Here is a 27,947-nt window from a genome sequence, read left to right on the forward strand (position 1 = left end):
TTTGCTGTTGTTCATGATCAACAACACAGCTCACTTATTGGAAATGTTGTGAACAAAGTTGAAATGAAAATTTCCTCTGAAAGCATTTATATATTGCAAAATTTCAATTTACAACATTCAAAACACATTGGTTGATATGAAAAAAGCAACAACAGGGTAAAAAAAAGAAGAACAAGAGGAGAAAATTCACGTTTCGAAACATAAAACACCACGCTGCAATCAATCAACGTGTGTCACGGCGATCAAATTTCGAAAAATGCAACTTTATACTGCGCTTACAAAACAAATTCATACATTACCTATGAAAAGGGGAATTATTGCGCTCAAAATGATCAGTAGAACCAGCAGAAGCCTTGCAAAATCAGTAAATGCTTTGAAAAGCATTGAAAAGTTGTGGAAAATTTGTTAAAGGCGATATTTCTTCGGCAAACAAAACAAAATGACGCAATGCAACTGCTTCTGCGGTACTTGCAATGATGAGATGTACGCGTTTGAACACAACAATATTTCCAAATGGCCGCCACAAGTCGATCGTGTGTGTTTGGCGAAATTTCACAGCTGAAGGCATTTAAAATTGTTCAAATGGCACAAAATATCACATTAGCATGCAACAAAAGGGACAACATCCAGCCATTGTGACACATTGTTACACACGTCATTACAATATACAATAGCTGAACAAAAAAATGTAAAACTTCATTTACATTAGTCAATTTATGGACTTTGAATGCTGAAAACATTACAGAAAATGATGAATGTATTCTTAGCTGAAAAACATGAATTATGTTTACAACCTTCGTCAGCAGAGCTTCAACAAAACTGACAAAATGAAGAATAAAAACTAAAAAAAACTGTTGCAAAAATAAGTTACTGTACACACGTGATTTGAAAGTCGTTCAACATTATTAATTAATAAAAATTAAAATTAACAGCATCTCAACATACACTACTGACAAATACCAAAAAAAACATCAACCACACAACAAGTCAAACATGAAACAGTCGATCCGACGTGATTATCATTTTTTGTGACAATCAGGTTTAAATAAAAGAAAAGTAATATTAATTAAAAAACACTCACAAGTTCATGTGCACAAGCATAATGAAAATATTAACTCGTGTTCATAAATGCTCACATAAGTTACATATGCAGTAAGTATAATTTGACTTTTTAATTAAAATTCACACAGAGACTCTTTTCTAACATGAAATTATCATCAAAATGACACATTATTTTGTCTAGTTTTTAATTCTAATTTTTATAATTAAAATTAAAATATTTGAACAAATTTAATTTTCTGCTTCATTTGTTTATTTCATTATTTCAAATTCATAAATCATTCTCAGGTTCATATTTTAGAAAATTTTCATTTCTTTTGCAATGAAAACTTCTATTTTTTAAAATTGTTTTCACTTGCAAAAAATAACAATTGCATTGAAAGTATAAGAAATAAATCCAACTTAATAATGTTTCATGTGAATGTATAAATAATATAAATGAAATAAAATTACTTTACAATTGCATTCCATGTAATATTTATAAATCAAACGTCACAAAAGTATAAATATCTTTTTAAAAATATGTTTTATGTGTCACGTTTGAACTAGAGCATCAGATATTTCCTACGGTAATAATTGTTATTTTTAATGGTAGACATTTGTTGGCCAGTTTGCATTTTTATTATTATATTTAAAATATTTACCATTACATATGATGACATTTATGTTCAGTGATGCATGTATATCTTAATATACACTTATTTATATGTCTTTATACAGAAGTATAATAATACGTAAACAATACGCTTTGACTATTGTTGACTTTGTTTGTTTGTCAGCTGGTTTTTTGGGTAATTGACAGACACGTGTAAACTCATTTGATATGCTTCCGTTTGTAAGTGGAAGATAACATGCTGTCATTTCAGTTTTTGAAATGTAGTTTGAAATCGCTGTTATGATAAAGCTGCTTAATATGTTGAATGGGGTCAGTCACCATCGCGCTATTTTTCATTGATTGGCTTGTTGCGAGAATGTTGCTCCGCAAATGACGACGATTGATTGATTTTTATTTGTTTTTCTAATAATGTTTTTTAATGTTGCTATACATTTTAGCTGCTTGTTTTTCGGAAACAGCTTCTGTGTATGGCGCAAAGTTATGGCAGTCAAACATGCAGCACATTGTACATTTTCTCAACCCAGCTTGCAAACAGGTAACTAGCTAAAGATAACTTTTTATAATAATTATTTATGTAAAACACTTGCAAGAATTGTTCATTTTTTTATCGCGTAATGTTTACTTCTCAATTTTAGTTTTAAGCTGTTTTGTTTTCTATTTAATTGCTTTTTTATGATTTGTTTTATATTTACAAACGATTATTTTTTCTTTATCGATTGAGAAATAAATTTTCAAATGACAAATTTTCCGTAAAGTTGTTTTGCTATTTCTAGTAGTATATGCAGTTAGTTTTAATTACAGTCTGATATGGATAGATCATCGAAGTGAGTGGCAACGTGCAAACAGTAGTAGCAATTGTTCGTCTCTGCTTGAACTTGAATGCATTCCTTTACATTTTGAAGTAAAAGGCGAATATACTTTATACAATTGTAGCATGCTTGAATAAATAGGCTACGTCTCAAGGTTTTGTTGTTGCGCTCAATTTGTTGTGTTTTTTGTGTAAAATTTAATTTTTCAGATGTAATTTACTAAAACTGAATTCTGAAAGTAACTTCTAAAAGAGGAAAATTTGAAAATCAACTTATTTTTATTAGTATAATTGAAATCTGGGATATTTGAAAATAAAAATGAAGTCAGCGTTTCAGTGTTCAAATAGGCGATGATGATTTTACAGGCTGAATGGAATTGATTAGTTGCGTTCATTTATTTATCGAATGTTATCTTTTGCAGTTGTAAGTGAATTGTCAATTTTCGAAATGATAAAGCGCTGTAAATTTTAATTTTAATCTTGAAAGTTAATTTAAACAACACGTAAAGGTTTTCCTTATTAACATTGAATAATAAATGATTTAGAATAAATGAATGATATGTAACGAATGCTCCATCCTATTATATTGATCTGTGTGTCAGTATTTTTGTTTCCGTGATTTTTAGTTTCATTTTATTGATATTGTTTTTTTTTCAGAGCTGCACAAGCTGTTAATAACCAGAAATTTTCAAGCATCATAGAATTTCATCAAAACCAAGAAGAATCTAGGAGGATATTATCAGTGAGTGGCAGTATTGATTTTTTTTTAATTACATAGCAGAAACTTTATGTGATTTTTTAAAGGCAAATATTCCTTTTTCTTGCAATGTAAAAACATCAACATCGCTTGGAAAAAGAAGTGCATTAAAGCTAAACGCTGAAGCCAATCAAGAAGGCGCAAATGCTAAAACAGGAAATTCACCGCAAGAGTCTATGAGCCCTATTGAAGGTGGTGATTTGGCAACTCCACTATCCAATGAAGGGCAATCGAAAAGTGAAATTAGTGTTAAAGGTATGATACTTATTTACAATTTCAAAATTTACCGTACTCTTTGTTTCTTTTTGTTGACAATCAAGTAATGCAGAATTACTTTCACTGCTTCATATACAGATAAAAAGTATTATTTTGCTACTCATTAAAAATTACTGCATATTAAAATTTAAACTTACTTTTAGTAGTAATTAATTTTTTTAGCGTTTAATAGCAATGGGTCAATGTAAATTTATTTTTTTGAAATTTGAAAGAAACAAGCACTTTGATTCAATACCCAACTCAAGTCATTATTTATTTTTCAGTTAATTCTTATTTGCCTTCTGTATTAATTTATGGATTTCATTGTGACGTTTCACTGTTGTATTTTTCTGATTCATGTCAATTCTGTTTAGGGAATGCCCAAATTGAAAACGTTCAATCGCCTCATTGTAATTTATTAGCTACTGTTGCGCCTCTAGTAAAAAAGGACTTAGATATTGCAGCTAATGTATTGCAAGATGCATCTGCTATTTTTCCGCCTGCGCCAGGTAAAGGCAGTGGCGTTTTGAAAGTAGTGGATGCAAACAGCATGTCAATGCCAGATTTAACGTCGAAATTATGTGACACTCCATTGGAAAAAATGGCAAAGCTCACTGAAGAGGCACTACCATCTGAACCACCAATGGTAAATTAAGTGTATTAAATTTCAATAATAGAAACTACTGAACTTTGTATTATAGAAGCACAGTAAATTGGGCAGCCCTCGAGATCGATCAAAGTTTACAGATGAACAGCTAACACCCGCTCAGCGTCAGCATCGTCAAGAAGCTTTACAAAGAATTGAGGATTTGAAAAATTTTTTCGGTATGTCTTCGCAACAGCAGCAGCAGACAATCATGGCAATGAACGCAGCTGGTCAGGGACCGCTTCCCCCTGGTCTTTTACCATCTTTCCCAGTAAACGACGGAAAATTGGGTATGGAAAATTGTTTGTTACTTTCACATTAATGGAAACGGTAACGCATACTTTGTAGCAGTTGATAATGGAGCTGGAGTAGCTGTTTCTGGCATTCCACAGAATATGCCTGCTGTTAGGAATGATCAAATTCAAGTGGATGCCCAATTACAATGGCAGCAACTGGTCGCGGAGCATGAGGCGAAGAAACAAATGCAGCAAGGAATCAGCACGACATCGACAATTTGCCGGAATGCTACTCCACCCACAGTTGCTGCGTAAATTGAAACTTTTCTTTTATTTATGTAATTTTTAGAAAATTACTTTATGCGTTTGTTTTTAGACCTGGCACGAGAATGATGGTTCAAGGGAAACCGGCAATGATGGTTCCTCCTGTAGCACCGCCTAGGAATTCCCAACGTACTCCCACTCCACGCCTGCAGCATCCTCCTAGGCATAATTCTCAATCGGCTCCGCAAGAGAATTTCTCCGAATGCAGTTCTGTGGCTAATTTTCAAGTACCTCCTGGACAAGGACAACCGTATCCACCTGGATATGACGTGAACATGCAAGCAATGCCGCCGTTTTCTCCCGTGCAAGGCAAAGGAATGGGTCCAAGATTTGTCGGTGGTAATGGATTTTGCGGTGACGCTGGAGTCATGATGGTTGTTGGAAATCGAATGCAAGCACCGAACGTACGACCGTTCCAAGGCGGACCGAATGTATTGCCTCCAGAAATGTGTGATCCATCGGTTTATGGCATGATGCCACCAACTCTACCGGATGAAAGGTTTTTAGTTCTTTTTTTGAGCTTTCGTATAAAATTTTGTTGTAACAAAAATATTGTTTCAGTTTCTGCGATGGAATGTATGTACGCAACAATTTTGTTCAATGTCCACAGCAGCCAGTTGGCGGTAATTTCGAAATGAATGCTTATCGTCAACCCGTCGGTGGTAACAAAATGCCCAATGTTAGCCCAGTGTTGCATCCACCACCAGTGGATGTGATGAACGGTGGTGGTGGACCAAGGCCTACTTATGTGGCATCTGGATTTGATTTTGAAATGCAGTCGGCATCAGCAAATCAATGTCAGCCATCATCCATCCCAATGGTTAATAACACTTTTGTCAACGCTACAATGTCCATTCAACAAGTGAACATACAAAATGTATCGCCTTATTCGCCTGGTATAATCAGCATCCAAGGTCGCCCGGTTCAACCTAACAATTGTATGAAAAAAGAATTTTTTATTCCATCAGCATTATTTTTCATTGGAAATTAATTTTAGCTTTTTCATCGGGACCCAGATATTTCCATCAGCAGCAAAGACCTGGTCCGGCGCAGTCACCGTATGGGAAACCGGCAGTGAGACCTGCCGGAATGATGCCTGTTCAAAGCGGCTGTTTTCCGGTCGAGTCGAACACCGCCAGTTTTTTTTCAGATTTTGCTGAACCGCTTACAAATCTTGATTCGAAAGTGCCCAGTCAGAAGTTGCAGTACTTTCCCGATCCCATTCAACAGCAGCAGCAACAGCCAACTCCACCTCCACCACCATCACAACCGCATAATTTTCCATCGGTGCCATTAGTCGACAGCTCTGCTATACAGGTAATTAATTATTGAACTGATGGAAAATTTCAACTGTATTGTTTTTGAAAACTTTTTTTAATTAATTTCATTTTCATTTAGTATTCTGTAAATTCGAATCAACAACAACCACCATACGTATGTCAGCCAGGCAATGTCATCGCGGCAGGATATCCTCCTCAAGGTTACAGTGCCACAGCTCAGCAAACATCTCAACCGGCAGTTGGACCGCAGCCGATTAACATGAATTCAACGACGAGAATGATGCATCCAGCTGGACCTAGGATGATGTCTTCTCAGTTTGTTCCTTCTCCCGGTTCTGCTGCTAGTGGTATGCGTGAAAATGCATATCAAATTCAGTTTCAGAATTTCCAACAGCAACTATACGCGACGAGTGTACGCCGACCTGAGTCGAATTCTGCATAGAAAAAAGTAATTATAATTCTCGTGTCCCTGTGTGTGTGTGTTTGTATGTGCATTGCTGTGTGTGTGTGTGTGTGTGTGATTGTTTTATTTTTCATTTGTTGTTTGTTGTATTGTTTTTGCTGTCGTGATTTTTATTAATTTAATTCTGTTTGCATTTGTTTTACTATCATGGTTTGCTTCGTTTTATTGTTCGTTTGACGTAATCCATCGGAACTGTTGTTTTATTCACTCTTTTCATAGGCGTCCGGTGTACAATGTGCCAATCACTTTTTTTTATCATTGGCCACTTTTGTCCGGCTATCCAAGCAAGCTTTTCTTATATTTGCATCGTTTTCACGCCCATGCCTTCCTGCCTATATTCCTCTACTTTAAAAAGACGTTTACGTGTCAGCTTTTTTACGTGTATTTTTTTCTCTATATTATTATGATAAACATTTTCCGCAAGCTCGCAAAATGGTCAATTAGAAAAAATTGTTATTGCATTCTGCTTGCACCGGACGTTTTTATGCTTCATTTTTATCAGCTGCGTGTGTGTTTGTTCGTTCGTTTATTTGTTTGTTTGTTTATATTAGGAAAATATTTTATAGACAGCATTTTTCTTTTGCTTGAAATGAAATAAAATTTTTACAAATGATGTCAGTTATTTTTAAATAATGAAGAGATATTGAAGAAAAGCGTATGGGTAATTTGATAAATGGGTAAAAGAGGAAAGTATTGAAAAATACCAAAAAAAAAGTTTGAATATTTATTTTTGAAATACCATACTGTAGAAAGGAATTGTTGCGCAAAGTTTTAAAAACATACTGTAGGTTTGAATTAATTTATAAGTACAAATTCTGAGATGGCATCAATTATTTTTTATTAAATTACTCTGAAGAGTATTGGTTAAAGTTTTCGTTATTGTTTGCCTTATTTTTCAATCTAGTGAGCAACAGCCTTTGTGATGTTTGCTTTTGAAGAAGTTTACCAGTCAGAAGTTGACAGTAGTATTTTCAAATAGATAATGTTTTGTTGTTTGTGGTAGTAAAATTTGAAATTTGAACAAAATTCAATTGTCAACGCGAAGTGATATAAAACGCAGAGTAATTTTGTAAGAAAACAAATCCAAAAGTTGAATGTTGCGTTTACTGTAATAAATCATAAACTTAAAAAAAACAACAACTGAACTTCACAATGCATATCAATGGAAGAAGACGGTGATTTTCAGGTCAAAACTGCAGCGCCGCCTGCAGTATCATCAATCGTACTGTTTGTGTTGATCAAAGCTGGATGCTAGTGATAAGAGCGCGTACGTCGTGGTATTATTTATACACACAGACGCAGACGCACGCACACACAACCACAAGCACAAGCACAGGCAGAAAGAATAGAACGAAAGAAGAAGAGAGTGGAGAAAGCAGGAAGAAATTTTCAAATGCTTATTTGTGATATGACGCTGTTAGTTGTTGGTTAATTGAATTTAAATTTCCATTTTCAGCCTTCACATCTTTATGATTTTAAACTATAAATAAACGATTTAATTGTCGAGAAGCAAAAAAAATATAAATTGAAAAGTCAATGAGAGAAAAAATTCTAACGATATTTTTCATATAGTCAACTATTGGTCGAAAGGTTTTAAAAACCAAAAAAAATTAACCACAACACGCCCACGCAATTTTGGCCAATTGTGTGAAAAGAGCGAAGGTGAAGTGGGAAAAAGAGAGACGAACATTTGAATTGTGCGATGAGCGCCGTCGACGTGTTCAGCAGTACATTTTTGCATATTGGCGACGAAGTGTCACTTTACGCCGAAGGAAGCGACGGAACCAACGGTTTTCTTTCGACACTTGGGTAAGCAAAGTGAATGCAAAATGATAAAAAACAAAAAATATATATATTTCATAATTTCATTTATTCATATATTTCAATAATCAAATTGTTGAATTGTGTGGTATTTTCTTTTTCATTTTTTGCTTTTAATCCGAATGATGAACTCAGTGAAAATGATAATTAGGCATTTGTATCGAGCGCAGAGATTGAATCAATCTTCTTTTCTAGAACTAAACTGATTTCAGTTTCTATGTTTGTTTGTTTGTTTGTTTATTGTTTGCTAATTCTGTAAATAGCACACACACACACACACACACGAACATTATCTCAATCAAATCTTGTTGTACACTTTTTTCTCTTCTGCATCAGCATGAAATTCTTTCCGAAATTAAAATGCTCAATGTAATAGAAGAATAATGTTTACACATTTCTAATTGATGATGTTTTATCACTTCTCTTATTCAAATTCGAAGGAAACATTGTTTGTGAATTCGATGCACATTTCTATGTGTATTTATTTATTCAATCGAATCAGTAAATCCCATTTGTAACCAAAGTTCCTGCTTCCAACGCACACCGTGGCGTAGCTGTTGCTGAACAACACTGACCAGTTTTGATTTGACCAATATGCAAATTTTTTAAACCTTTCCATTTCCGGGCAGTGAATTGTGTTGTCGTGGCAATAAAAATACCACCGTTGTTGCAAAGTTCCAATTTTAATAACGATTTGATTTTTTTCTTTCTTTTTTTAACGATCACTTGGTAATTAACAATCTCACAATCTAGGTGAACAACCGTTTTTACATTTCACATCAATGCACAGTAGCGTTTAAGAATTTTTCACAAAACCGTGTCACGACATGAAATTACATTTGTGTTAACATCTAGTAACTTTTCTTGATGAATGACCAACCAGAATATAAAAAATAAACATGTTTTTTTCTAAAATATGATTTCATTATTGAAAAAAAATTGTTCTATTTTCACGCAGATATGAACTTGATTGTCATTAACTGTTTTTTTTTATTTCAAAATAAAAACTCGGATAATTTTCAATTTCAGCCTGGTCGATGATCGTTGCGTCGTACGACCAGCATTTGGAACGCCTGAAAATCCGCCGAAAAAATTCCGAGGTATTTTAATTTTTTTATTATTTTTATTTCTGTTTTGTTGTGTCTGCTTTTTCAACTGTGCAATGCATCATCATCATCACGTTGGCAACTTGCTTATGTTTTCTTTCTTTTTCTTTTGGACAAAGCTTGAAAGCGTGCATCTTTGATAGATTTTATTTTTTTTGTGTTTTACACGTGTTCGTTTGGTGTTTCAATTGGCCGCTCAGCACAGATTCTTATCTATCTGAACAATGCTGAACGAAATTCATACTTTTGTATTTCAAAAAAAATTTTTTTTCAGTCAAGTAATAACAACAATTTTATGATAATACTAATCAAGTTTATTTTCACTTTACGTGTGTAACAGTTTTTTCTTTTTATTATACCACAAAATACATTTTTCACCATTTGCGTGGGCGGAAAATTAAAAAAATACAGTATACTCAGAGTTTGCAATTTCCTATGGTAAAACTGCCCGTTGATCGTTTGAATTATTTTACAATTTGAATTTGAAAAATTTCTCAACTTGAAACAATATTTTTTGCATTTTATATTTATTTTTTCTTTTTGCGTGCCTGCAGATTGTATTTTCAAAATATGTCCCGTACGACGGTACGCTGCGCAAAAGCAGCTCTGGGCAGAAGAGCGAACCAGGCAGACAAACGGAATGAGCTCGATGACATTGGACATGATGATGCGTCTTAAGGTGGAGACAATTTATTCAGAAATTTAAATTACACTTCCAGCAAGTTTGTTCTATTCAAAATTAATACAGTTTAATTTCCGTGTTGAGGATGCTGCGGAAAAAGAACGAGAACAAAATCAGCTCGAATTTGAAAAAACGGTCGGTCAAATTGTCCAATACGGCACTACGTTGCAGGTGAGTGGAAATTTGAAATTTTGGTTCTCCTATATTTGACGGGAAAGTTGTACCTGAACCATCTCAGTTGCTTCATGTGAAGAGCAACAAATTTTTGACGGTCAATAAAAAAGAACCAGCCAGAGTGGATCGCAACGCGATGAAGGTGACGTTGGATGCGCAAGGCAATGACGGGTCCTGGTTCACGGTTGAACCATTCTACAAGCTTCGTTCTTTGGGTGACAATGTGAGTAAAGAGGTTTCAATTATCACAACCAATTTATTATTATTATTATTATTATTATTATTATTATTCTATAGCTGTGCACAATTATAATTAATAATGCATTTGCAATTGTTTCGTTTTTTCAAATAGGTTGTTGCGGGAGATAGAATTTGTTTGGTGCCTTATTACGTTGCTCAAATTCTTGGCAGTCAAAAACATCAATTGCACGTTAGCAGTTTGTCCTTAGCTGAGGACAGTGAAAGCAAGGAGGTGAGAAAATGTGTTATTTATTTTTTTGAAAAATAAGCAAAAAATATGTATTCTATAAAAAATCAACAGGTGAACTGTTTAAATGATCAAACATGTTGGCAAGTGTTGCTATTTTTGGAATACAGAGAAAATTTGCCGGATGTTCTTAAAGGGGTAAAATATTTGAAATGACTTTTGTATTTGTGTGAATTTATTATTTTTTCTTCAAAAGGGTGACGTCGTACGCCTTTTCCATGCTGAGCAACAAAAATTTTTGACTCAGGACTCCCGAAATGGTGTGCAAACTGTATTTTTAAGAGTAACAAAGCGGGACCAAGCCTTAGAAGCTACATCATCCAAAGCTCTTTGGGAAGTAGAAGTATGGAATTTGAAAAATTAATTTTTTTACACATATATTATTATTGTAATATTTGTATTTCATTTGAGGTCATTCAGCAAGAACCACACAAAAGTGGTGCTGCGAAATGGAGCAGCACGTTCCGTTTTAAGCACTTAGCAACAGACATGTATTTAGCTGTTTTGGAAGTAATTGACAAAAAATAATTTTTTTTATTCTTTCCAAAGAGAGGTGGTATTTTAATAATGCAGTAAGTTGAAGATGAAAATTGCTTAAGGATGAACAGTCGAAGAAAAAACCATTTCCAATGAGCAAAGAATTTAAAAAAAAGTCCAGCAAGTCTTCCAGCATCGAACCTACTTATAGTTTAGTATCGGTGATACCTGCATCTCCCAGGGATCCTGCTACGCTGTTTCAGCTTGATCCGACCACTTTAACAAAAATGGACGCATATATTCCAAGGTATTTCATACTTTACTTTTTTTTACAAATTTTCACAAAATCGCATCGTAAATATTGTGCATATTACATTGATAGGCAATCGTACATTCGACTCAAGCATGTTCAAACGAAAAACTGGGTTCACAGTACTACTACAAGATGCGATCCAGAGAAAGGGGATGAAAGTGTTATGCTTAAAGTGAATGCAATTTTTCAAGCATTCCTTTATATATCCTGCTATACTAATAATGATGAATCACTTTCTAGCTGGGTTGCTCAAACTGGAAGGAGGACAAAGAAGCGTTTGCCATTTTGTCAGTGATGCCGGGAGAGGTTCGAGATTTGGATTTTGCCAACGACGCTTGCAAAGCGTTGGCTGATTTTTTGCAACGCATCAGACATGGTCTGAATGTCATGAAAGAGAAAGGGTGACTTTTTCTTGTTGTTGCTTTTTTGCTATATTATTATTATTATTATTATTGATTCAATAATTTTTAGCATGATCATGGAATTATTAGCAGAGTTGATTTATTTTGTGACCAATGCAAAAAATCACTTGGAAGATCCGCTGAAAATTAAACCCAACAAAGTGAATCGAAATCGGCAAAAGTTACTTCGAGAGCAGAAAGTGCTAGCACAAGTAAATTTACTTTTTGTCAATTTATTTATTTATTTGTTTGTTTATTTATTTATTTTGAGATTTTTGATTTGCTTCGAGCACCGTTTGAGTCTCGTAAAGATCAGCGACCTCTTTTTGAAAATCCTTCGGTGCTCAGTAAGCCGGGAAATGAATCCTTTAAACGAATGTTTCAACTGATGTATACTGTTTTGCGATTTTCCCAACAATCGTATCGTCGAAATCAAGTAATTTAATGTGTTCAAATGGTGCGCTTTGAAAACCAGTGAAATACTATTATTGTTCAAGGTTTACATTGCTGAGCGATTTATTGATATTCAGCATCAGATTGGTCACGGTTTGATGGCGGAGGATACCATTACAGCTGTATTGCACGACAATGCTAAACTTTTGGAAACTCATGTGGAAAAAACTCATATTGAAAAATTTATCGAACTGGTGCGTCAAAATCGAGAAGGACGGTACTGTTGCTTTCATTTTTACACTTATTGTTACTATTATTATTTTTTTTATTATTATTTATTTATTTATTTATTAGATTTTTGGATTATTTAACTTTGTTATGTGTTTGCAAGAATGAAGCAAACAAGAAAATTCAAGAGCTGATTTGTCTATTAGTACTGAACGACGCCAATCGAGATATTCTTCTAGAAACAAGGTGAGTACAATAGTTTTAATGAAAAGGAAAAAAGAAAGCTGCTTTTCAATAATTATTAATTTTTTTTCTTGTTTAGGATGTTCGGCGATCAGGTTAGCTGGCAACGTGAAAAGAAGAACCACAATGAAACAGTTCAGTTTTGCTTATGTGTGTTTTTATTTGGATTTATTTTCAGGTTTTCATCGGTTGGCTCAACGATGAATCAGAAGAGTTGGAGAAATTAGCATACGAAACGATGAATTCACCCGAAGCTGAACGTATAGTGAACTATTACAAGCATCAGTTGGATTTGTTTTCGCACATGTGCTTGGATCGGCAGTTTTTGGCCATCGACCCGCCAGCGAACAAACATCTACTAAATTTATCCCAAGAATTACCGATCAGTGTAATTTTGAGGTGAATGCATTTTTTAATTATTTCAATTATCAAAAGTTATTGTTTTCAATTGTTGTTTCAGATGCATGGTCAATGAGAGGTTGCCGTATGATTTGCGTGCCAATTTTGCTCGACTGATGCTGCATTTGCATGTAATTACGGATTTGCAAGAAGTAATGCCAGTCCGATATGCACGTCTTTGGAAAGAAATACCAGAAACTGTATCAGTTGAAAAGTGAATTTCATGTGCATATTTTTTTCTCCTTGTAATTTCTTTCAATACATTTCAGGTATACTAATGAAGAGATTTATTCATTCAATCAAAAGCAACGGCGTCTGTTTGCTCGCAGTCGTTTCACAGGTCTTCTCACGTACGTGGAAGAATATCTTCGCCACGTGAAAACGGCGAAATTTTCACACAAAGCTCAGAACGTATTCACATTAGAGGTTACTTCGATTACTTGTGTGTGCTCAACGTTATTATTATTCTTTCTTTTTTATCCATTCATTTCAGATTGTAAATTTGGCACATGCGTTGGTAAAATTTGGTTTTTACAGCTTGCCTGAGTTGTTGGTCTTAGCGCAGGATTTGCTAGATATTTTGGACAACTGTAGTTTGGATATGGAAGGAGTTTCCAATGGCGCAGTAGTTGGTAATTGTTATCGGCGCAACATGCTGCATTTTTTGCTGAGAGGTGATTTATTATTTTGCGTTATCTCTTTTCCTCCTAGGAGCCGTTGTTCCCAATCGAACAGAAGAAAATATGAAAATGGAAGTGAGCAGTTTTATTGAAAGTGAGAAACAGCCCTCTGATCACGAAGATGGAAAAACGGTGAATTTGAAAACAAAATTAACCATTGTTGAAATTTTGCAAGTAAGCTCATTTGAAAAATTAAAATATGTAAAATTATTACTATGTCTTTTTTTATAGTATGTGCTCAATGTTCGTTTGGATTATCGTATCACTTATTTGTTGTCGCTGATCAAGAAAGAATACGCATCCAGTGATACAGGCGATGTTGGTTTTTATGAAGGTACATTTGTATAATATTTTTTGTACAATAATTTTTATTGTGATTTATTTTTATTAGATTTGGACGATTTGAAAATTACTCAGTTTGCTCATGAAGTGTTTTATTCGAAGTATGTTAGCAAATAAAAAAGTGTTGCTGTGATGTTGATTAATTGAATTGAAATTTGGTTCAGAAGTCATTGTGTGGAAGTGGACGTGGAAAAAGAAGATTTCAACTGTAGACTTGAACTGGGCAGAGAAAATGGCAAACAGTTGCTTCGTATTTTGCTTCAGCTAATGCTTTCTGATTATCCGCCGTTGATCAGCCTTGGTTTGAGCGTCTTTTATCAAAGCTTCAATCAAAGAAACGAACTTGTACAAGCACTGAAGCAGGTTTTGAATATTATTAATTTCATATCACATATGTTACATATATGTATTTGTTGATTTGAAATTTAGTTACAATTGTTGGTATCTCAGATGGATGTACAAAATTACCAACAGGTGCATCGGGATTTGCTGTTGATGAAGAATCTGGTAGAAAAGAGTGAACTGTGGGTTTACAGTGCAAAGACTGGTTCACAGAAGAGATCGTTGTTTCCAATAACAAATGACAAGTTAATCACTGTTATAATTAATAATTGTATTTTTATTTGTTGAAAGCTGAATATTTTCTTTTATTTTAGAAAAAGTACAGAAGATGAACCGTTACAACGTTATGATAATGATCTCGTAGAGCTGATCAATGTTGAAGAAGAGAAGAAAAATATGATGAAGCTTTTCAAAGAATTAAACTGCAAATATCCGATGAGCAGTGAGCATTGCAGAAAATTGCTAAGCGACGTACTGTGTGCTTTGTGAAAAAAAGAAATATTTTCGTAATTTCTTAAAGTTATTAACATTACTTTTGTTTCTTTGTAGATTTTGAACAACTGGGTGAAGCTTTGCTACGCAGATGAACGACGTCCGGATGGGAGAAATCAGCAATTATTGCGCAACATGCGCGTTTATGAAGTTGTGATTGAATTTTTATCTATTCCTTTTGATAAGGTAGAAACAAGAAATTTGCATACATAATTTGATAAACTGATCAATTGTTTGCAGAAAATAGACTCTGAAATGCCAAAATTGTTCGATTTGGCGCATCAGTTTTTGTGCGGCTTTTGCAATGACAACGAGGAAAATCAGCGTCTGTTGCACCAACGCCTTTCGCTCAACACCGACGCAAGCAAGTGCGACTATCTTGCCATTGAAGAGGTGTTTTTTTATCATTTGTTATGATGAATTTATTAATTTTTATTTTTCTAATTTGATGCAATAGCCCAGGGATATTGAAACGTTGTGCGCAATTTTCCGGGGAAATAGAGAACTCTGTGCCAATGTTAGTGATCAGTTGATTCAGCATGTGGTGCATTTGATCGAGTCTAAAGGTCGAAATGCAATTTTTCTCCAATTTTTGCAAACTTTGATTCCTGAAGAACGAACAATTTCTTTGACTCAAGAGAAAATTTCTCAAGTTGTACGTGCATTTTACATTTTTACAAACGGCATGCAACTATATTATTATACGATGAACTAAAGTTTTTTTTTCAACTAATTTCAGATATCTACATCTTCAGAAGATGTATGTTTATTTTATACCGATAGTGCTGGTTTTGAGGCGATGATGTCGTTGATGAAGCAGAGTGTGGATTTGTCGGACTTGTGCAATCCTCTGCGTTATCACATTGAATTGGTTCGTCTGTTAGCTTTGTGCACTGTTGGCAAGAACGTGACCACTGAATTGCAATGCGCCTCGCACATTCCACTCGAGCACATCGTCCGGGTGATCACTGATGAGCAGTGCTTTTATGAAATTAAGGAAGTTTATTTGCAATTTTTGCTCCATTGCTACATCGACACTGATGCCGACATGAAAGACATGTACTGTGACGATTGCATGGCGCAAATTCTTGCCAACGTTTTAGACGACGTCGAGCAGGTGCTGCTGTTGCTTGTTTAATACTTATTTAAATTTCATGAAATTGATCGTTGTTTCAGCTCTACGAACGAGGACCGTCAATTAACGGCTCCGTGGAGCGTTACATTTGTCTGACTGTGACTAAATTGTTGATTTGTTTTTTCGAGCAACCCTGTGCTCAGTGTTTTTCAGATCCGAAGGTAAGCACCCGAAGCAGTATTTTGTTTTTGGAATATCTGCTTGATATATTTTGTAATATTTATTTATTGCTATGCATGCACGCTTTTTATAGCATGAGAATGGAATTTTTGGACGTTTGCTTGAAGCTCTTGGTCGGTTGCAAAGCATTGACTGGCTTCGAAGGCAGAACGCTATTTACAAATCAAATTTAATAAACTGTGTGGAAACGATGTGCAAATTTGGTAATGGAAAAAAAGTTTAGCGATAATTTATTTATTTTCGTTTCCGTGTTTCTGTTGGATTGGAGCTCATGATCAACGACTAGCCGTCACAGTGGACATGATCATGCGCAAGGAAGGCAAGAGCAGCAAATGGACAAAGTTGAAAAAGGCAAAATATTTTGTCACCCAGGCAGCTCACATGACACGCAAAGGCCATGATTTCCACAATATTGTCGACTGCTTTCATGTACACTTTGCAAAATGGAATTTGTTTGCTTATTTATTATTTGATGTTCTTTGTTCAGGAGATTGTCTGTCGAATGGAAGATCTTTTCGGTCCCATGGCTCGTGCTGAAACTATGGTCGCAGTCGACGTACTCCACTATCCAGATTTGACATTTTACGATACGCAGTCTAATATGAAACGATACAGCGATGGTGAATTCGTGACCAAGTGAGTAATTTTTGATATCGAAATGTATTCGAAGAAATTTTTATGAAAAATGCAAAGAAAAAAACCAACTTTTGCTGTTAAGGTTGATCAAGCACTGTCGTCTTTTGGCTTATGACAAGAACGAGCAGTTGTGCATTAAATTGTTGGACACGATCCGAAGTATGATTCCAGCAGAACAAGATTTAGACACATCGGTACGCATGAATTATACGATTCAATAAATTGATAAATATATAAGTAGTGTCGTAATTATTCAGACGATGAATTCTCGAAAAGATCTGCTGTTGCAATATCTGGGCATACACGGACCAGGTAGAAGTGGCAAAGCGAAATCTTTCAAAGATGATGATCAGGAAAGATGGACGACAATGTTGAAAAAAATTTTACCCCAGAATATCACCAGCGTGCAGTGTTCATTGAATGCTGCCGGTGCTAGCAAGCTTGTGATCGACTTGATTGTTCACTGTTCATCGGAGAATATTTTCATTGCCGCTGTCGAATTGGGCAAAACTCTTCTAGAAGGCGGCAATCGAGTTGTTCAGGTTCACGTTGAATTTTTATTTAATTTAAATTTAAATTTAATTTTTGTAGAATTCTTTTTTGGAATGTTTGACTAGCGGTGGCGTCGGTGAGAATTTTTTCCGTGTGTTCAATGAAAAAATGCAGCGAGCACAGAACAAGCTGCGCAGTTCGATTTTGAGTCGACGGGATCGAATCGGTGGTTCACGAATGACCAGTCGTAAAAGCAAGTTCAATAAGCAAAGCAAAAAATCACAGACAAAAAAAGCATATTGCAGTTTTATTGTATTTCATTTTATTGATTCATTCATTCATTCATTGATCAGGTTCATTCATGAGCGGCAGCTCCCAAACATCTGCCGTTGGTCAAGCACACGATGAGGCGATTCGAAAAATTCAAGACCAACTTAAGCTGTGGTCAGATGACGACTGGGTGGGCGGAAGTGAATCCAGTGATATCAGAACCGAGCGATGTTGGCGTGAACAGGACAAAGTGGATGCCGATTTTCTTCTTCCAGCCGAAGTGACCATCATGGAACCAATTTTGCGCCTACTGCAATTGCTTTGTGAAAATCACAATCCAGCTTTGCAAGTAAAAAATCATACCCGACTTTAACAGCTCATTGCTGTATGCCGTTTCAATTCTCGTTTATAGAATTTTCTACGTTGTCAAGAAAATCGTACAAATTACAACATGGTCACGGAAACGTTGATGTTTCTGGACACCATTTGCGGAAGCACTAGTGGCAGTTTGGGACTTTTGCACGAGATCAATGAGCACAACGTATCTCTCGTTAACCAGGCGTTGATTTCGTTGACCGAATATTGTCAAGGTCCTTGTCATGAAAATCAGGTGATCAATAATCAGTCTGTTTAAAAATAAATTTTAATATAAAGTATTGATTTTTCACTAAAAATAACACTCGACAACAGCAGTACTTTTATTTTTAGAATGCAATCGCCATGCATGAATCGAATGGTCTAGATATAATAATTTCGTTGGTGCTGAATGAAATAATGCCTTTAGCGGAGAAAAATATACAACTTGCTTTAGAAATTAAGGTTCTCGAACGGTTATTCATTTATTTTAATAAAAAAATATTTTATCATTATCTATTATTTACAGAGCAACGCGTCGAAATTGCTTTTGGCAATTTTAGAATCGAGAAACGATTGCGATAACGCTGAGCGTATTTTGCGAAATATGGCTCGCATGGCAGGAGGAGCTGAACAGCTAGTAATATTATCAATTAACAATTATGAAGAACATTATATATTTTATCTGTTTATTGTACTTTGATTTTTCAATAGGTTAGCGCTATTACGGACGTGTTCAAATTGCCAGAAATATCTTTTAATCATTCTGGATATGCTGTAAGTAGAAGTATAGTGTCTTTTACTGCCCAGCAACCACAACAACAAAAGTATGCAATTGTATGATTATTATGATAATTATAATTAATAGGAAAAGATTGCTTCGCAATTTGATACTCCAAAAATTGTATTTGAAACGAAAACTGACATCAACGGCAATCCAGTAGAAGAAAATGATGGCTATTGTGAAGTATCGCCGTCAGAAGTTGGGCATAATATTTACATTTTGGCCCATCAACTTTCCAAATATTATCCAAAGTTGAACAGCATGCTCAAGCCGAGCAATGCTCGCGACGAAATTTCACGCAGTGCGCTTCAATTTTACACTGATCACACAGCACATATTGAGGTTTTGGTTTGGTTTCTCAATAAGACATATATATATACATTTGATTCGCATTTTCCACTTCTAGGTTGTTCGCAGTGACCGATCGTTGGAGTTGATCATTTTTCCAGTTCCCCATGTATGTAAATTTTTAACCGAAGAAACCAAAGAGAGGGTCTTTTTGAAAACTGAACGAGATTTGCAAGGTTCGAAAGTTCCTGAATTTTTCGCCAACTTCGACACATTGTACAATGAAATTGTTTGGCAACAAAAATTGCGAGGTACAAAAACAACAAATCACCAATTAATACCTGAGATATCATTTCAGATAAACCATGGCTGTACAAGTGTAGCAGATCAGTACCAATTTGGATGCGCATGTCTTTTATTTTTGCTATGATTCTCAACTTTCTCGTTGCCCTGTTTTATCCATTCGATTCGGCATTTGGAGGTAGGTTGGTGGTCAATTGTGGACAAATTTATATTTTTCCTAATTCAATGTCTCCTCCTCCCTTTATAGCCGCAATTAATACAGAAATCAGTGGTTTCTATTTGCTTTGTCTGTTAGCGACGACCACGTACACGTTTACGGCGCCCACGTGGACCGCAGTGGCGGTAACCAGTACTTTTGTGGCTTCTTCTTGCGTATCCCTGTTCGGTGTAACCGTCGCCAGCTACTTATTCGGATTGCTTCAGGTTCGACATCGAATAGTTTTAAATTTATTTTCTTCTCCATGTGAATAATAATGAAAAATTTGTTGCTACTTTTTCAAATTATACAGATCGCCAACAACATTGTTCACACTGTCGGCATAATTGGAAGCTACGGTCCGATGAAATTGACCCTGGCCAGCTTTTTGTCCAATTCAAATGTTGTCTACAATATGTTCTATTTACTTCTGTGTCTTTGTGGTTTGTTTGTTCATGAATTTTTCTACTGCTTTTTGGTACGTATGTTTGCTGTGTTAGAATATTTGTCTTCTTCCAAAACTGCACCACTATTCTTATTGTTCAAGCTTTTCGACATCGTTCTCCACGAAGAGACCCTTTGCAATGTTATTCGATCGGTAACCAGAAATTGGCGTTCAATTGCTTTGACTGGCATTTTGGCCGTGATTTTGGTGTATACGTTTTCAATGGTCGGATTTGTGCTCTTTTCCAACGATTTTTGGATCGAAGTCGAGCCAAACGACCAAACTTGTGCACAATCCGAAAACTGCACTGAAACGACCAATGTTCCAGGCGAACCGGGTAACCACATTTGTACTACTTGTGTTTATTTATTGTTTGTTTGTCTGTCTGATTCATTTTTTCAATATGATTTCAGTAAAAGTTCCATTTTGTGAATCTCTGCGCACATGCATTCTGGCCGTACTGAGATGGGGCTTGAGTTCTGGTGGAGGTATTGGGGACGTGTTGAGAAAGCCACATCCGCAAGAGCCGCTGTTTTACATGCGAATCTTGTACGATTTGAGCTTTTACTTTATCTTAATTGTCATCGTGCTCAACTTGATCTTCGGTGTTATAATCGACACGTTCGCCGATCTCAGAAATGAAAAACAAGAAAACGAAGAAATTATACGAAATACTTGCTTCATATGTGGTATGTTGTTTTTCTAGTGCAATTAACAGTGACAAAAAATTCCAATCCACTTCTACATTCGACAATTTATCTTTGAACAGTAATCGAAAAGCAGGATTCAATCCTTGCTTTTACAGTACCTAAGCGACTCGACGGTTATGTCTTTTGAATGCAAATTTATATTATTACAATTGATTCTGTTTACATTTTCTGTTGTCTGATACACGTAATTGTGTTGTTTAACATGCAATGTATGAGTCGCTTGAAAATTATGCATCAATTAAGTTGATAGTCAACGTATGCAAATCAGTGGAATTACAGTACTTATAGATAATCATGTTTAAATTTCACTTGTAATTAAGGAAGCGAAAAAATATTCAAAATGTGATAAATTCTGAATGCAAGTTACAATTGCAGTTGAATTATTTTTTACTTTTTTAAAATGTTGTTCACAATTTAAATTAGGCTTGGAACGATCGCATTTTGAAAACAAGCCCGTCTCGTTCGACGAGCATATCAAAAATGACCACAACATTTGGAATTATTTTTATTTTTACGTTTTACTTAATACTAAAAGTTCGACAGAATTCACCGGTCCTGAGAGTTACGTATACGAAATGATAAAGGTACGAGCAGACAACAGACAATGCTGGACATTAACAGACAATTAATTATTGTTTTTGTTGTGATTAATAATAATTCGGTTCATTTTATTGCGCCCAGGAAGGAAATGTCGATTGGTTTCCAAGAATGCGCACAATGAAGCTGGCGATTCAAGAAGGCGACAGTGAACAGACTGAAGTGAAAATTTTGCAGAGGATGATTTGTGAACGTCAAGAAGAAATATCGAACTTGGCTGCTCGGATTGACGAGCTGAAACAGGTTGGGAAAAGCGTTGCTTTTGTTTGTTTGTTTTTTTATTACTGCATTTGCATCTGTTTGATTTGGCACCATGTTTTCAGATGGTTTTGAAGCTGAGTCGTTCCAAATGACAAACAGCCAACATTCATTCCCCTCCTCTCGCTAATCAACAAACAAGCCCAATTGCGTTTGCCGTAATTATTGCACGACCGAAAATGAAAAAGTTAACGAAGAATTGAAAGAAAAGAACACTACCGCCCTTCTCTTCATTGCTTTTCTCTTTCACTGTGCCTTGTCGCCTTTTTTCCAAAACCTATTATCCTATCCTGTGATGCGTTCATTTTCTGCCTTACAATTGACAAAAGTGCTTTAGTGTGTGGCGTTTTTGCGCTTGTTTGTTGTCAATAATATTCTAGTTGTGAAATTAATTTTCAAAGATGGTGCTGTTATGGCATGTTATGATTAAAAATATTTTCATCATTCAAACGAAAACAATTACTATTTTAATGTTTATTTCCAGCTAAATATTTTCACCATAACACCAGTCGGTGCTTTGAATCAGTCACTACGTTTACCGGATACTAAGCGGTCCAAATAAGTCGTATAACATTTCCCGACCAGAATCATCACCGTTGGTATTATTAAACCCAGTATAGCACGAACGGCCACACAATCCGGAAACGCCGCTTTTGCAAGAGACAGCAACAGCACCGAACTCAAACTGAAAACAGACGCTCCGTAGCTGGTGATGACACATCGACGAGGAAGTTCCATCCCCTTGAGATGTTCACGTGTCCAAAAGTAGCAGGCCAGTCCTACTCCGGTGCCCAGCAATAGTCCGTTTTTCAAAAACGGATCCGACAAATCATGAACCCTGAAATTACAATTAAAAAATAAATCTTCACGAATATTTTCAATTTGAAAACATACCTTGGCAGAATGCCTGGATTCATCACTTCTGCAGCGAATGCGTAATTGCACAGCAGCCCAAAACACGGAACGTAATGCTTCACAATGGTGTTTTTGTTCACCGGTGGAAATAAATTTCCAATTTTGAACGGACAAGACATCACGTACTAAAATAATATCAAAAATCATGTTCAAAATTGCAAAAACCTATTCAAAACAAATTATTATATCGAGAAATCACAATCAACCGAAACCAAGTTACGCAATATACCAACGACCGACGGCAATGATTACCAATGGCTGACTTACAACATTCTGAAATATTTTCAAGTATAAATATATTACTTTTTTGTATACATAACATAATTCTTCTTTTAACACGAAATTGAAAAACCTGTATTTCTTATTAATTATTTTAATATTTCCGATACATTTTTATCCATAAAATGTCTATACAGCATTTTTGAAATTTGAAATCGAGCGTGACCTAGATTTTTAATACTACTCTAAACACTCATTACTAAATATACAGACTATTTATAATGTTTTGAATTGATTTTTTGCAATTTATTTTATTTTTTATAGGTTTTTCTGAGTCCATTTAACTGCAAAATAATATGAGATAACTCAACGTGCACAAATTATACAATATACTTGGAAAATAAGTGTTAAATAATTTATTCATAGACATTTAATTAATAATTAAACTTCAAGATTTATGAAATTTCAATGCAATTGAGCATAAAATAAATTAGACTATCCGCATTACCAACTTTTTACTAATGATTCTACAGTATACTTATCCGCTATTTTAAAAAATATTGGGAAAACGAGAAATTTTTTATTTTATATGTTTATATTTTATTTTATAAGTTTGTTATTTTGAAAATGCCCAGGTTATGATTTGATCACGCGATGTCAAAATCTGAATAGAAGAAATCTGAAATAACCATTTAACGAGATCATTTCAAACGCATTATCAACGAATTTTCTTCTTTTTTGAAGATACTCAAGTTGGTGCAGCTAAATTTGAACGAAATGCAACAGCACCAAATTGTTGAAGGCAAATAATAAAATTAGCAGCTAATTATGTCAAATCTTCCGAATAATGAATAAAGTAATATTTTTATTGAAAAAAATTTTTTAATTACATTGTGAGATCTGAAAAAAAATTATTAAGAAACGTACTATATCACAAGTACCTTCACGCACAAAATTTTACTGTATTTCCCGCCTAGCTACTGTTTAATTGCGGTACATGTGTGTTTGAAATTGGTCCTATTTTGATACGGTAAATTGTAAATTTGACTTGAAAAATGCTTCTTTGGGTAGACAAGCATCGACCGAAGCAACTATCTCAGTTGTCTTATCATAAATCTCTTTCAGTTCGCCTGAAATATTTAGTAAGTAAAAAATTTTCAAATTTCGACAGCAATAGCGTATAGATTTTTTTCAGGTTGCTCAAGGTGATTTTCCTCATTTGTTATTTTATGGTCCGTCCGGCGCAGGAAAGAAAACTCGTATTTGGTGCACTTTACGTGAATTGTACGGTGCTGGTGTGGAAAAGATAAGGCTTGAGCATAAAAGCATCGAAACCCCTTCTGGGAAGAAGGTGGAAATAGCGTTAGTCAGCAGCAATTATCATATTCAGCTGAATCCTAGGTCAGTAATAATAGTTTGATCGAATTAATTTTGTTTTCTGTAAAGAAGTAGAGAAATTATTTTCAGCGATGTTGCAATATACGACCGTGTGGTCATTCAAGATGTTATTAAGCATATGGCCCAAACGCAGCAGCTTGAAAGTCGTACACAAAGAGCTTTCAAAGGTTGGGATGAGAGAGAATTTTATTTTTCGTTTGTTTTGTTTCGTTCAGACGTTGCATTTTAAGTTATTGTTCTGACTGAAGTGGATAAACTGACTCGTGAAGCGCAGCATGCTTTGAGAAGGACAATGGAAAAGTACAGTTCTTCCTGTCGAATAATTCTCTGCTGCCAGTCGACTAGCAAAGTTATACAACCAATTCAGAGTCGATGTTTACCAATACGTGTACCAGCACCAACGGATGAAGAGGTATTTTTTTTAATTTTTGGTTTTTAACAACAACATTTGATGGTTATTAATAATTGTCCTTTATGAAAACAATTAATTAAGATTACTGAAATTTTGCAACGTGTTTTGAAATTGGAAAACTGTCGCCTGAGTGCAGAACTGATCCAAGAAATTGTACAAAAAGCTGATGGAAATCTTCGACGAGCTCTTTTATCCGCTGAATCTGTCATTTCAAACGAGTATGTTATAAAGGTGAAAATGAAATTTCCAATTTCTTGTTTAATTTGAGCATCATTTTGAGGAGAAATTATTTATCCGAAAATCCAGTAATTGAACCAGATTGGGAAATTTGCATGAAAGAGACTGCTTCGATGATTTTGCGTGAACAAACTCCGAAAATGTTGCTGCAAGTTCGTGGACGCTTGTACGAACTGATCGTTCACTGCATTCCTGCTTCATTGATTTTCAAGGTATAATTGATATATTATAAGTAGAGATGACAGGGAACAATGTGAATATTTTTAGTCGCTGTACTTTGAATTGTTGCATTCATGTGATGCATCAATCAAAGCTGAAGTCACTTCGGTTGCAGCGAAATTTGAATATCAAATGACAATGGGCAGCAAAGTTATTTATCATTTGGAATCTTTCGTTGCTAAATTCATGTCACTTTATAAGCATTTCTTGGAAGTGACTGCAGTTGATTTAAATTAATCACAAACGTGTGAATTGAATTACTTTTTAGGTGAACAATAATTTCTGAACTGAAACGATTTTTCTGCTTTTGCATTTGATTATTTGTAAAACAAATTTATACCATGAATGAATAAATTATCATAATTATTGCCAATTCATTTGTACACGAACAATCACGAGAAGACACGAATAAATTAAGGTCCATGAATGGTATTAATGGAGGTTTGTATAATTTTTTTACGTTTTTGTTGTTTATTGCGTCACCAATTTTTTTTATTTCAAATTCACAAATGATCTGTATTGTTCGAAAGATGGAACTGTTTATAATTGTTACATTGAAAATTAATAATAATTATTAGACACGATGTTGAAATTGTTTGCGTTTTTGTCGTTCAAGCGAACGATAATGGCTGTCTTCGTTTCAGTTTGATCAGAATAGTTTCCGTTGGGCGAATGATCAGTTCAGCTTTGGGGAAAATTTGATCCCGTCGTTGCACAGACGTGACTTCGAAATAACGCAGAATCCAAGAGACGACCACTTTCTCTTCCATCAACGCGAAACGTTGGCCTTGTAAGAAACAGCATATTATTCATTTTCTTTTTTTATATTGAAAAAAATTCATCAAAATGATCCCACTCTATTAATTTACCTATGCAATTTCTAGATCCGGCTGAAAATGGCAAATAGGCAAACGGATGACGACCATTGGCATTTTTTGGTAGAAAACGATCCGGGTCGAATATTTCTGGATCCGGCCAGTGTCTTGGATCCCGGTGCACCCCGTACGGGCTGACTATTACTTCACTGCCGCTTGGAATTGTCAGTCCACCTGAAAGCAGTTGGTACAATACTAGTTGGTTGTTTTTGTGCTGTGCATACCGATGTCAAAATCTTCGTTGATGAAGCGAGCGAACAATGGAACGGATGGAAAAAGTCGAAGCGCTTCTTTCAGACAACATTCCAGGTAAGTCATATTTTTTACATCTTCAAAAGTGGCATCTCGGTCGTCGTCACTGAAAATCGAATCCAACTCTTCGTGCACTTTGGCTTGTATGGCCGGGTTGCATCCCAACAAATGAAGGGCCCAGTTCATGCCTGCTGAGGTTGTATCGTGGCCCTAGTAAGAAAGCAAAAATCCAACCTCAACACACCCGTCCTTACAATTGAATCTGTAATTTTTTCTGATTTACTTCGAACATGAACGTGTCCACTTCTTCGCGTATATCTTGATCTGTTAGCTTTCCTTGTTCGGCAATTTGCAAAAGTAGATCCAAAAAAGCTAATCTTCGCTTTTGGCTAGTCATTTCGAAATCGGTCATTTGACGATCGAGCACTTTTGCCCATCCGCCCAGTTGTTTCACTTCCTCTCGACGTTCTTGAATTACCTGCATAATAGGAAATTATTTATCTATTTATTTATTTATTTATCTATCAGTTACTTTCCACGTGAAGGAATGTAAAATTTTCAAACACTCTTCTTGTTCTTTTCCTTCTCCAAACAAACGAAATATAATATTCGGCCAGAGGTGAGGTTTCTTTTGTCGTTCGTGTATGATTCGGTTCAATCTGCAAATCATTTCAATTAATAACAACTTTCGAAAATTGAATTTTTTTTATCTATTATTATTTTCATCTTATTCTCGTTCAGTGTTATTTTTATATATCAGGATGAAAGATTTGGTCAAGGTCTGAATTTCAAAATTTTCAACGTCAGCTAAGATGAGAAGGTTTTCGCTTTTCACAAATTAGTGATACGTGGAATTGCTTACTTGTATATTGCTCGTACGTAATCTGAGTCGGAGTTTTTTTGCGCGTTCACGTGTCTTCCCATGGCCGTTTCGCAGATGATGTCCAAAGCGCACAGTGTGATGTATTGGTACATGTTGAAGCCTTCGTTGCTGATATCCAAGTTGTCGCTGAGCTTTTTGAGCATGATTTTGGACTGCTGATTGAAAACTTCGATGAAATCTTTCAAAATGTCATAATGGAAGGATGGTGTGAGCAGTTTGCGCCTTGGTCTCCACTTGAATGCGTCACTGAATGGACGATAGAGAAAAATTATAATTTGGTACGAATATACAATTGGGCAATTCAAAAGACCTGGTCAACAATCCGAGACCCATCCAAGGATGAAGCATGCGATATTCCATGCCTTTGTTGATGTGTTTTGTACTGCTGAGCAGAACTTCGGCTTCTTCGGCACCGCTGACTACGAAGAATGGGTACCAGAACATCCAGACGCGAAATATTCTCGGATTGTTGTAAGCGTATGCGGTGCCGATGGTTTGTTCGAAAAATTCTGAAAATCGACGACAATTTCACTATATTGTCATACACTCACTATAATTTGTCAGTTGAGCATACCGGTCGGATCTTTTTTGAAATAGGGAATATTTCCTAATATTGGGAAATAACGTGGTCCGGGGAACCGATCAACCAGTGCAGTCAACTTTCTCAATTTCAGCATCCAACAGATCAAAGCAGTGATTATTCCGGTCGCGACGACCGCAACGGCTACAGCCCCCATTTGCCCAGTGTTTTTTTGGATATTTTGCTAAAGCAGATTGAGAAGCAGCAAATTGTGGCTTGTTGTTGTTGTTGTTGTTGAAGCTTCTGACTGTCGAAAAGTGAAAAAAGCACCGATCGACTGGTAAA

The 27,947-nt window shown here is 35.4% G+C and overlaps 5 protein-coding genes across 5 annotated transcripts; 3 read left to right on the forward strand and 2 right to left on the reverse strand.

Annotated features, from left to right (window-relative positions):
• Positions 1-513: 513 nt before the first annotated feature.
• On the forward strand, positions 514-6,423 carry Tsp_10833 (hypothetical protein). Its single transcript, XM_003370176.1, is given in 14 exon segments — positions 514-635; positions 933-1,012; positions 2,113-2,210; positions 2,477-2,499; positions 3,141-3,235; positions 3,265-3,495; positions 3,870-4,141; positions 4,197-4,431; positions 4,490-4,688; positions 4,754-5,200; positions 5,263-5,597; positions 5,699-5,839; positions 5,852-6,018; positions 6,100-6,423. 14 exon segments carry the CDS (start codon positions 514-516, stop codon positions 6,421-6,423), a joined length of 2,769 nt encoding a protein of 922 aa, XP_003370224.1.
• Positions 6,424-9,806: 3,383 nt separating this feature from the next.
• Positions 9,807-21,446, forward strand: Tsp_10834 (putative RIH domain protein). The gene is made up of 50 exons (XM_003370177.1): positions 9,807-9,828; positions 9,926-10,050; positions 10,120-10,224; positions 10,292-10,462; positions 10,580-10,699; positions 10,769-10,852; positions 10,911-11,057; positions 11,126-11,224; positions 11,314-11,498; positions 11,574-11,676; positions 11,745-11,905; positions 11,976-12,117; positions 12,177-12,341; positions 12,403-12,575; positions 12,653-12,772; positions 12,849-12,864; positions 12,948-13,168; positions 13,230-13,382; positions 13,438-13,594; positions 13,662-13,800; positions 13,880-14,022; positions 14,080-14,182; positions 14,240-14,291; positions 14,355-14,553; positions 14,620-14,777; positions 14,847-15,003; positions 15,082-15,210; positions 15,265-15,417; positions 15,482-15,676; positions 15,764-16,156; positions 16,201-16,320; positions 16,413-16,542; positions 16,563-16,768; positions 16,827-16,975; positions 17,058-17,169; positions 17,233-17,517; positions 17,567-17,714; positions 17,821-18,086; positions 18,150-18,347; positions 18,446-18,556; positions 18,621-18,731; positions 18,806-18,928; positions 18,960-19,217; positions 19,282-19,474; positions 19,522-19,648; positions 19,762-19,889; positions 19,976-20,079; positions 20,210-20,444; positions 20,521-20,796; positions 21,241-21,446. The coding sequence occupies exons 1-50, from the start codon at positions 9,807-9,809 to the stop codon at positions 21,444-21,446; spliced, it is 7,776 nt and encodes a 2,591-aa protein (XP_003370225.1).
• A 748-nt stretch (positions 21,447-22,194) lies between these two features.
• On the reverse strand, positions 22,195-23,511 carry Tsp_10835 (conserved hypothetical protein). Its single transcript, XM_003370178.1, has 4 exons — positions 23,496-23,511; positions 22,817-22,860; positions 22,567-22,712; positions 22,195-22,510 (listed from the first exon to the last, which is right to left on the reverse strand). The coding sequence occupies exons 1-4, from the start codon at positions 23,509-23,511 to the stop codon at positions 22,195-22,197; spliced, it is 522 nt and encodes a 173-aa protein (XP_003370226.1).
• Positions 23,512-23,857: 346 nt separating this feature from the next.
• Positions 23,858-25,309, forward strand: Tsp_10836 (replication factor C subunit 3). The gene is made up of 7 exons (XM_003370179.1): positions 23,858-23,948; positions 24,002-24,207; positions 24,274-24,371; positions 24,435-24,616; positions 24,698-24,834; positions 24,897-25,065; positions 25,121-25,309. Exons 1-7 carry the CDS (start codon positions 23,862-23,864, stop codon positions 25,307-25,309), a joined length of 1,068 nt encoding a protein of 355 aa, XP_003370227.1. The 5' UTR covers positions 23,858-23,861.
• Positions 25,310-25,683: 374 nt separating this feature from the next.
• Positions 25,684-27,819, reverse strand: Tsp_10837 (cytochrome P450 4V2). The gene is made up of 8 exons (XM_003370180.1): positions 27,657-27,819; positions 27,393-27,591; positions 27,062-27,328; positions 26,732-26,858; positions 26,454-26,677; positions 26,172-26,305; positions 25,942-26,121; positions 25,684-25,859 (listed from the first exon to the last, which is right to left on the reverse strand). Exons 1-8 carry the CDS (start codon positions 27,817-27,819, stop codon positions 25,684-25,686), a joined length of 1,470 nt encoding a protein of 489 aa, XP_003370228.1.
• Positions 27,820-27,947: the final 128 nt, after the last annotated feature.

This window comes from Trichinella spiralis (genome assembly GCF_000181795.1).
Source record: "Trichinella spiralis strain ISS 195 chromosome Unknown Scfld1085, whole genome shotgun sequence".
NCBI lineage: Eukaryota > Metazoa > Nematoda > Enoplea > Trichinellida > Trichinellidae > Trichinella > Trichinella spiralis.